At 40.9% G+C, this 10,930-nt stretch overlaps 1 protein-coding gene across 1 annotated transcript; it reads right to left on the bottom strand.

Moving 5' to 3' along the window:
* Positions 1-355: 355 nt before the first annotated feature.
* On the bottom strand, positions 356-685 carry RPRM (reprimo, TP53 dependent G2 arrest mediator homolog; the record flags this gene model as incomplete). Its single annotated transcript, XM_080799370.1, has 1 exon — positions 356-685. The coding sequence occupies one exon, from the start codon at positions 683-685 to the stop codon at positions 356-358; it is 330 nt and encodes a 109-aa protein (XP_080655496.1).
* Positions 686-10,930: the final 10,245 nt, after the last annotated feature.

The following is a 10,930-nucleotide window of genomic DNA, read 5'->3' as shown; positions in this document are numbered from 1 at the left end:
CCGCCCGCTCCACCTGCCCCGAGAGCGTGGCCCACCTGCGGGTGGAGAAGGGCCGTCGCCGGGTCGGTCTCCCCGCATCCACGCCAGCGGCAGCTTCCAAAGTTCTGCGCCCTAATTGCCCTTTTCTTGCCACTTGCTGCTGAGTCCAGTCGGGGCCCTCTCCTCCTACTGCCAGGAATGGGGACTTTCAGAGGGCGAGCGAGAAACGGGTCGCTTCATTCCGAAAGGCAAAAGTCGAGAGAAATAATTGACTCCGACAGGTTTGCTTCGCCCGGTCTCGGATGATGAGGGGGCGCGGCCCGGCCGGCTAAGTAGGGAGGCGTTGGGGCGGCTGCCGCGGGGGCGGGAGGGCCGGTCAGTAGGGCCCGACGACCACCGCTTCCACCTCTTTAGACGGTCTCCGGTCTTTCACCAGGAAGTTGATCATGCCCTCGGACTTGATGAGGAGGTTGCAGCCGAGGAAGAAGATGCCGAAGACCACGGTCAGGGAGAGCACGCACATGACCGCGATCTGCACCACGCGCATGATGTACAGGCTGCGCTCGTCCGGGCCGCCCTCGGCGAAGCCGTCGTCGGTCACCACCGACGCCTGAGTGCAGCAGCGCACGGCGCGCTCCAGCGCCTCGCTGCTGTTGGCCAGGAGCAGGCCCGCCACATCGGTCTGGTTGTCCAGCGCCGGGTTCATCGCGGGAGGCGGCGGGCGCCCGGGGAGGCGCGGGTCCGAGGGGTGGGAAGGCGGCCGGCGCGGGAGGAACGGATCCGGAGCTGAGCGCTCACTTGGAGACTTGGCGCGCGCGGGGGCTGCTCGCTCTCTCCTTTCCCAAGTCCCCGGGTCGTGGGACTTCCCCAGGAGCCTTTCCGACGCGCGCCGCAGCCTGGCTGGTCTGCGCCGTCTGCTCCTGCCTGGGCGGTGCTGGTTCCCGGCGCTCGCTCGACTGGGGGCTGTTGGAACTTGGCGGGGCTGGGCCAGCGGGGCCGTGGGAGGCGCGGCGGCGGCGGCGGCGGCGGCGGCCCGGCGGCTGCTCTGAGCGAACAGCGGCCCCTTCCGGCCGCGCCACCGCTCCGCGCCCGCGGCGGTTTGGCGGTGGGGGAAGCAAAGGGGCGAACCTCTCTTCCTTCCTCTTGCCTTTCTTGCTTCGCCTCTTTTTCACCTCCAAAGACTAGGCTGAAGTCTGTACCTTTCTGTACCTTTCTGGCTAGATGGACGATTAAAGAGTTTCGGATGGAGGAGAGGTTGCGATCCGCTGAAAGTTTCCAAAGAACTGGGTCACCCCAGCTCTGCGTGTCTCCTGCCTCCCGCCCCTCTCACCTCTGGGCGGATGAAAGTGGCGATGAATCGCAGGTGCCAGATGGTGCGGGGCGAATGCACGGGCCCGCCACATGTGTCTGATTCCGTCTTGCCTGCGACGGATTTCTGGTGGAGTAGGGATGATCTGGGAGTTTATTTGTTTAAGTATTGATTTTAGAAAGAAAGAAAGCAGGGAAGGAGGGAAAGAAGGAAGTAGAAATGGGGGGGGGGAGGAAGGGAAGATGAAAAGGAGGAAGGAAGCCATTGGAAGACAGAATAAGGCAGGTTTTAGAGTGATTTTTGAGGCGAAGGAAGGGAGGGAGTAGTAAGGGGAAAGATAGGCTCTTCTGTGGCCTTTGTGTGGGAATGGGTGCCAGAGGCAAGATCACCTCTCCCGTAAGGGTGGGAGGAGGGACAGAGTGGGCACTCTTATAATCTTGGTTGCTGATGAGTTTTTGGAGGTGCTTCCAGTGTTTTTCTCGGTTGGCAGTGTATCAGTCGTTTTATTGCTCATCAATATCCATCACCTGGAACACGCCAACTGCTGCAAGCTCTCCCCACTTTCCATAAACTGATGTATCGCATCTTAGTCATTTCGAACAAAGCTACAGATGTTTCAGGGGCCTGACTGACTTCAGCCCATCATGATTTTGCTACAGGCTTCAGGAAAATGTTATAAACTTGTCAGATTGTTTCTTAAGCTCCAGAAGAATTCTTCTGTTGTTTTGTTGTGTTGTGTTGTGTTTTTCTCTTTTCTACTTCCTTTTCCCCCTCACCTTCCTCCTTCCCCTCTCCCTTACTCACTTCCTTTCTTCTTTCAACTGTAAAAGGAACAATTGGAACTGTGGAAAACAGTAACCTGACGCTCAGTCCAAACTTTTGGTAGAATATATTTACATTTCTGTCAAAGCATAATAGCTGTCTTGCCATTTTCACTTCTGTTCTCAATTCCATTCTTTTTGCTTGTTAAACACTCTTATGTTTCTCTCCCCAAACATCATTTATTCCATGTTGAGAGATTTCCTTATTTTTTTTCTTACTACTTCATGACCACCATAACACAGAATGAACTATCCTTCAGTTAAGAGTTTTCAAATTTTGAGTGTTGATTATATATGAGCTTCAATAAGCCTAGATCTTTCTAAATAGCTATTTTTATTTTAGGTATAGTTTCATAGCTGAAAATCCAGGCTTTTGGTCCTTATCTATAATTCACCTGGTTTATGGCTCTAGTTTCTCATGATTTTATTAGCCTTGAAGAATGCTCCACGCCCAACAATTTCTTCTTTGGAAAAATGTATTATTAGGTGATTGGAAGAAACCTATTTAAATCTCACTATAGTCAGTCTATCTTAGTTAAGATGAGTAATACTTAATAAAACATAATGTGTATATGAACAAATTACAGAAGAATTTAAGACATTATAAAGCAATACTAAAATGAATTGTAAAGGCAAGTAGTAGAAATTTAGAAGAGCAAAAGGTAGAGAACAGAGGTCGACTTCCAGGGATGTTAACTTGCACAGGGTTGTATGTTTAGTAGAAGTTGACTGTAAATGGGTAGAGGTAGATAGTTCCTTCTTTATGTGACAAAACCAAATAGAATCATATAGCATATTGGTGAGGTCCAACATGGTAGGACTTGAGTTACAAAAAAATGCCTTAAAATTCGATTAAATCATTGTCAGGATTTGAGTGTGCTTATTGATATTAACAGTATTACCGTTTTAGTTAGAAATCAGTGTAAAAATGATCAAATCTCAGAGTCCAGTGGGGGTTTGATATCATCAAACCTTTAGATTTGGGGATCACATTCTTACAAGAAATAACTTTCTTTTCTTCGGGCATTATCTAGCATTATCTACTAATCAGCTGCAAAATTGTGAGTAAGAGGAAAATAGTTGTTCCCACCAGTTAGTTCATCTTTGGGAATGTGGTTCTGTTTCCTTCATCTCCCTACTACCCTGCACACTCTGATTTTGTTGAATAAAATTAATAAATAATAACAATATAATAAAATTAATAAATAAAATTAATTAAAAAATTAATAAAAATAAAATTATTTGCAGTATTTAGATGAAAATTACCTAAAACCTACTGGAGATTATATATATATATATAAATAAATAAAATTATTAGGGAATCTAAGGGAATCCAGCTAGGCTGCTAGATACAGTTTTTCTGTAGAAACTTATTTATCTTTTCATTTTGTATTTTGAGTGAATATTTTCCCCTCAGCTTTACTCCTGTTATTCACCTGTTTCCTAGGAAAATCTTGCAAATGTGGGGGGAAAAATCTTTCAAAAAGTGTGGATATAGAAAAACTTAATTTCTAGAAAAATAGATGGTGATATGGAATATTCACTTCACTTATGGAAGTGATATGGAATATTGGAAGTGATATGGAATATTCACTTTCTACTACTTGCCTTTACAATTCATTTTAGTATTGCTTTATAATGTCTTAAATTCTTCTGTAATTTGTTCATTTATACATTATGTTTTATTGTTAAGTATTACTCATCTTTACTAAGATAGACTGACTATAGTGAGATTTAAATAGGTTTTTTCCAATCACGTAATAATACATTTTTCCAAAAGTTTTTACAAAAAGTTTTGGTACATAGAAAGACCCACTATTATATTTATTTAACTAGTGCCCTTTTCTACTTCACTGGAAAAAGGTTTGATTTTCAAAAAGTTAAATGCTCAGCATTTCACAATATACATGTTATACAAGGAAAGAAACACGTATTTATTCTCTCCAGAAAACATACCTATGGCATATAGTAAGTTCTACAAAAATATTCTAGGCTTATATTGATGGGCAGCTGTCATCAGTAGTCACTAGATCTATAGACTGAATTGTCTCAATGTAGGACCAGACATTTTCAATGTCAAAAGCCCTTTCCTGGGTGCCTCCCTGGGTGGCTCAGTGGGTTAAAGCCTCTGCCTTCGGCTCAGCTCAGGGTCCTGGGATCGAGCCCCGCATCGGGTTCTCTGCTCAGCAGGGAGCCTGCTTCCTCCTCTCTCTCTGCCTGCCTCTCTGCCTGCTTGTGATCTCTGTCTATCAAATAAATAAATAAAATCTTTAAAAAAAAAGCCTTTTCCTTTTTGTTTTCTATCTGCATGTATTATGAAAATAATAAGTAGACATTTTTCAGAAGAGCATATCAGACATAGAAAGGATATTTGCTATTTGGGGACAAGGTTTTATACAAAATAAATTACATTATATGAGGAGTAAGAGCAGGCACTCATGTTCATTCATAACAGTAGACTCGGCACCTCGAACACAAGAAGCAAGCCAGATATAAGCAAAATATGTCCTCAAACCACAAGAATAGATATCATGAGAGCCAAATACCTAGAGTCATATATTTTTACCCTTAGAATGACCTTCCAAATTCTCTCTCAAACCTGTGCACTTTGCTTTTCACACAGTTTTAACCCACCCTTCCTTCCTTCCTTTCTTTTGTTCTTAAAGGATTTTATTTATTTCTTTGACACACAGAGAGAGAGAGAGAGAGAGAGAGAGAAAGAGAAGAGAGAGAGAGAGAGCACAAGCAGGGGGAATGAGGAGGGAGAAGCTGGTTCCCAGCTGAGTGGTGGGGGACGGGGGTTGCAACACAAGGCTCCATGCAGGACTTGATCCCAGGATCCCGGGATCATGACCTGAGCCAGAGGCAGATGCTTAACTGATTAAGCCACCCAAGTGCCCCTTAACTCTTTCTTTTTCTGTTTTTCTTAATAACAGGATGTCAGTATCAGCACGTGGATAGAGAAGAGAAAATGACTAGAGGTAGGTACTCTGACGACCACAAGGAGTAACACCAGAAAGAAAAACAAAATAAAACATTGAGCAATACCAACAAATTTTCTAAGAGTTTACAGTATTAGTTTGGGGACATTTAATATAGAGACAAACATTCTCAGATGGCTAGGAGTCTCACTAAATGTCTAAAGGCAAGGACTTTGAATCTTGCCATCTTCACTAACTAGCTTTGTGATCTTGGAGAAATGTCTTTACCTCTGTGTACCTCATTTACTTTTCTGTGAAATGGAGATGATACTTTTCAGGATTCTGAAAGAATTGTTTCTCATCTGTGGAAATAACTGAGGATAGCGTCCAGCTCAGTGCAAGATCTCAAAGATATGTTGTAATAGCTTCTGAGGAGGCATCAATGTGTATAAGTCACTATAAGAAAAACTTCAAAGTTTGTTTAATATTTCCCTTTTGAAGGCTGGAAATGAGTGATAGATTTTAGAAAGATTTCCATATGAAGTGATTAGCCTTGTTAAGTAAAGAAATTGTAAGGATGTGGAGGAATTAGAACTCTTGTGAATTGCTGGTGGGAATGTAAATTGTGCAACCTCCATGGAAAACAGTATGGCATTTTCTCAAAAACTTAAACACAGAATTGCCATGTGATTCAGCAATTTCATTTCTAGGTATATGCCCCCAAAACTGAAGGCAGGGTCTTGAACAAGTATTTGTATACGAATGTTCATAGCAGCATTATTCTCAGTAGTCAAAAGGTGGAAACAACCCAGATGTCCATCAATGGATGAAGGGATTAAAAAAAAAAAAGTGGTATATGTACATGCAAAAAAACAATGAAATTCTGGTACGAACTACAACACAGATGAACTTTGAAGAAATTATGCCAGATGAAATAAGACAGACACAAAAGACAAATATTGTATGATTCCATTTATATTAGATACCTAGAATAGTCAACTTTATAGAGACAGAAAGTAGAACAGTGGCTACCAGCAACTGAGGGAGGAAGGAATGGGGAGTTATTGTTTAAGGAGTACAAAATTTCAGTTGGGGAAGAAGTTCTGGAGATGGATGGTGGTGTTGGTTGTACAACAGTGTGGATAGACTTACTAAGGCTGAGATGTACACTTGAAAATTGTTAAAATGATTAATTTTATGTGATGTATATTTTACTACAATAAAAATTCTAAACAGTTTAAATTATATCTCATAGAAATATTACATAAATTTCTAAAATTCTGAAAAGTTAGAATATAACCCCTAAAAGTCATTCATCTCCCCATAGCTCAAAGATAGTGACCCTTAGTAATATAGAACATGTTCTTCCTGTCTTTTTACTATGCTTATTTAAACTTAGTCTTGACCATGCACAAATTATAATTTATACCTTACTCTTTCCCCTTAACTCTGTATTTTCCCATGACATTAAAAACTTGTCTTCTGCACATTTATTTTAAAGATTTTATTTATTTATTTGACAGACAGAGATCACAAGTAGGCAGAGAGGCAGGCAGAGAGAGAGGAGGAAGCAGGCTCCCTGTTGAGCAGAGAGCCCGATGCGGGACTCGATCCCAGGACCCTAGGATCATGACCTGAGCCAAAAGCAGAGGCTTTAACCCTCTGAGCCACCCAGGTTCCTGTCTGCACATTTTTAATGAGTGTATGTATAGCACCTCATACCGTTGTTCATTAAGCCACTACCATGTAACTGGGCAGTTATATTACTCTCAACTAGTTATTGAATCATTACATATGAAGAACATTTTTGTTCACAAATGTCTTCTCTATTTAGATAACAAGAATTGGAAATTTACAAAATTGCAATTTTACTGAACATGATATTATTTTTTAAAAAACAACACACAGCCAAATTGTTTGTAAAAAGGGTTGTACCAATCTTCACTCCCATTTGAAAAGCATATGAATACCAATGTATCATGTCTTCTAGAGTAGGCCTCCTCAACTTTAGCCACATTTTAGAATTACCTAGAGAATTTAAAAAAATTTTTAATATCCAAATAGAATCCATAAGGGTTAAATCATAATCTCTTAGGTTAGGACCCAAGTATCTGTATTTCTTAAATTTTCCCAGATGATTCAGTAGTCCAGCCATGGTTGAAAACCACTGCTTAGAGTAATATTTTCAAGTTTGCCTTAAGATCACGTCGGGTGAGGGTGGGAAATTTCTGACTCCCAGGTCCTGCTGCAAGCCAGCTGAATCAGAATTTCTGTAGCTTGGGGTGCCTGGGTGGCTCAGTGGGTTAAGCCTCTGCCTTCGGCTCAGGTCATGATCTCAGGGTCCTGCGATCGAGTCCCGCATCGGGCTCTCTGTTCAGCAGGGAGCCTGCTCCCCCTTCTCTCTCTGCCTGCCCCTCTGCCTACTTGTGATCTCCTTGTGATCTCTCTCTCTCTATCCAATAAATAAGTAAAGAAAATCTTTAAAAAAAAAATTTCTGTAACTTGTTTCCTGGGTCCAACCACTGGGACTCTGCTCTGGTGGGTCTTGATGGGTTCTTTGAATTTATATTTTTAGCAAGTACCCCAGGAAATGCTTTTCTTGAGCAGCATGATTTTAAAAATAATCATTGCAAGTTTAATAAGGAAGAAAATGGTACTTTGAAATTGTATGGTCTCATTGTGGGGGATAATATTTTCACATACGTGTTGTAAAACTGGGTATCTTACTCCCTACTCTTTAGGTTCAGACTCAGGTCCTTTGTGTATTTCTCATTTGACATTTTATCATTTGTACTGATTTATTGACTTAGAGTAAGCCTTCTTTATCAAATACATGAACCCTATATATGAAATATTTGTAAATATCTTTCCAGTTGATTTGCCTTTTAAGTTGGGCTATATTCTTCTTGGGTATATGGAATTTTCAGGCATCAACATTTTTACCTGTGATTTCTTTCGTTGCTTTATTTAATTTTTTATTTTTTATTTTTATTTTTTTTAAAGATTTTATTTATTGATTTGACAGAGATCACAAGTAGGCAGAGAGGGAGGCAGAGAGAGAGGAAGAAGCAGACTCCCCGCCAAGCAGAGAGCCCGATGCGGGGCTCGATCCCAGGACCCTGGGACCACGACTGGAGCCCAAGGCAGAGGCTTTAACCCACTGAGCCACCCAGGCGCCCCACTTTATTTAATTTTTTAAAAGGGGAAAGCTCATACTTATTATATCAGAGAAAGTTCTTTACCATAACCCCCTTCTTAGGGACAGGTCTCTAAAACTGCTGCTTTTGGCAGGTGGTTCATTGGGGAATGCACATTCCAACCTTGTTCTGCTTTAATCTTGTAGAAGGCTCCTATAACATTTGCTAAGGGATCACACTGGGACGTGAAATCATTATAAACTCTTGTATAAGTTTTTCATCTTATAAACAGTCTAGAGTTGCCATCATAAAATTAACAGTTCTCCTAATAAAATACAACATTTACATTTTATATCCAATATCAGCCAGGATTGCTCTCTCCTCCTCACTATGTGCCAGCTACAGGAAAGCTATTCCGAGTCTCAGATTATATAGATTATACACCCGTGTACCAGAAGACATTTAGAAAAACTCACCCCTGGAAACCTTTCACATCCATTTTGTAAATTGCCTGGTTGATCTCACAAAAGAATGGGTGAGCAGCGGATGGTGGAGGCTGGTGGTCCATTCACGCTGGTGAACACATCTAAATTCTCATTTTCCTGGTCAGCCATAAAACCTCAGCATAGAGAAGGAAGTAAAATGAGATAAAATAAACTCATACAAAATACAAAGTTAAGCCAACCCTATTAACACATAAAACCCACCTTGACTAAGTGAAATAAGCCAGTCACGGGAGGACAAACACTGTATGTATACGAGGTATCTAGAAGAGTCGAACTTACAGAAGCTGTAAATACCATTGTAGTTGCCCAGGGTCAAGGCATGGGGAAACCGAGTTGTTCAATGGGTATAAAGTTTCAGTTAGGCTAGATGAGTAAGTCTGAGATATCCACCGTACAACACAGTGCCTACAGTTAGTGATATGGTAATGTGCAACTTCAGAATTTGCTAAGTGGGTGGTTTTCATGTTAAGTGTTCTTACTACAAACCGAAAACCAAAAAAACAAAACGAAGAGATACAAGAAAACCCTGGGAGGTGTCTTTTACTGTGATTGTGGTGATGGTATCATGGGTGTTTTTTATATGCCCAAACGCATCAAACTGTATACACTAAATATGCCAGTTCTTTATGATAGCAACTATACCTCAACAAAGTTGTTTTTTTTTTTTAAAGAATGAATTAGTTGTTTGAAAGATAGAAAGAAGGGTGTCTTCTAGAATTCACTGCAGAAGGAAAAAGACCCTGAAATTTTTGCATTTTGGCCTCTGACCCTATTACCAAAAAATTATCTGGGATATCGCTCCCATTAACAAAGCTAGTGTGTTCAGGAAGCTGTGGACTAAGGGAACATTTTTTTTCTTTGCTTCTAAACTTAGAAAGTTTACCCTCATTCAAAATTTTATTTCTATGTTATTCTTTTTTATTTTTAAAGCATTTAAAAATATTTGCATTGTTTTACATTTAACACAATGGTCTATCAGGAAAGTATTTTGGTATAAGATAAGTTTGCCCCCACCTTAAAGAGTTCATTAATAGGTAAATAATAATACTGACAAATTTTTAAAGTTTAAGAACCTAAATAAAGGATCTTAGGTATCGATTTCTTTACAATGGAAAATATGTAAACTGTCATTTTTAATGAAATAGTCAGGCCTTAGACTTCTAAGTATAAAGTATAAAGACTGCATCTGTCAAATTTATCCTTTGATTTTTGCATTGATTTTGTTAAAGGTAGTTCAGAAGAAAAGCAGCCAGCAATAAACAATAAAAATTAAACCAAGGGCCTGCCTCTTCCTCTTTTCTTTAAATACACTCCCTGGATTCCTGACCTGATGCCATCTGGTGACTGTCCACTTCTTTCTGTGGGAGGAGAGGGAAGATTGTCCTTGTGTTACACAGCTGACCTCTCTGAGTCAGAGCTCTCTTTCAACGCACAGGCACACAGAAGAATACAGAGAGTAGAGCCACTATGTTCTCCTCTGTTAATACCCTTTCACTGCTGTTGAAATAAAGGTCCAGGAAGAGCATGTAATAACTCAACCCCAAGTTTGATGAAAAAGCCCTGATCACTGAACGTGCTGAGAAGTTTCCAGCATGATACATCATAGACCTAGACCATCCTATTTTTAGATGTGCAGCATAGACGATTTTTGCCTCCATGAAGTTTTGGTCATTATGTCATCCTGATTCTCTGCCCACCCTTTAAAGTCTGCATGATTTAGATCATAAAGTGAAAAAGGTGCCGAGCTGCATCAAGCTTTTAGTACCACCGGGGCATCCCTTCCCACATTAAAGAAACAGAACTTGCACCAGCCTCAAAATGGGGAGAAGCAGGTGGCCGCAAGGGCACATGAGAGATGCAGTTTCTCCAATTTCTCAGCTTCAGCTCGGTGAATCTGAGGCAGGAGTATATCTTCTGTTTCCATAGGACAAGTGTGCTGATGCCCTCAAATATTTATATATAAAAATATGAAGGAGAAATCATCCTGGAAGTGAAGGAGGAAAAGCAGTCTTGCCCATAGCATGCTGAATTTAGAGTTGTCTGTTTGAACTCATGAAGGTATGTGTCTTTGGCAAATTCATAGCACTATATAGGGAAACAATTAAGGTCACCTGTTTTCAGATAAGAAGCAGAAATGGTAGCGTTTTTGTATTTATACACTGATAATAGTGGCAACAAATAGTCCAACATTTACTATGTGCATATCTGTGATTCTGCAGTTGATAAATCTGTCTTTAAAGAGATAGATTGAAAGATA

Source organism: Martes martes (genome assembly GCF_963455335.1).
Source record: "Martes martes genome assembly, chromosome: 3".
Taxonomy (NCBI): Eukaryota; Metazoa; Chordata; class Mammalia; order Carnivora; family Mustelidae; genus Martes; species Martes martes.
The sequence above is the reverse complement of the archived record's forward strand: the minus strand, read 5'-3'. Positions and strand labels throughout refer to the sequence as shown.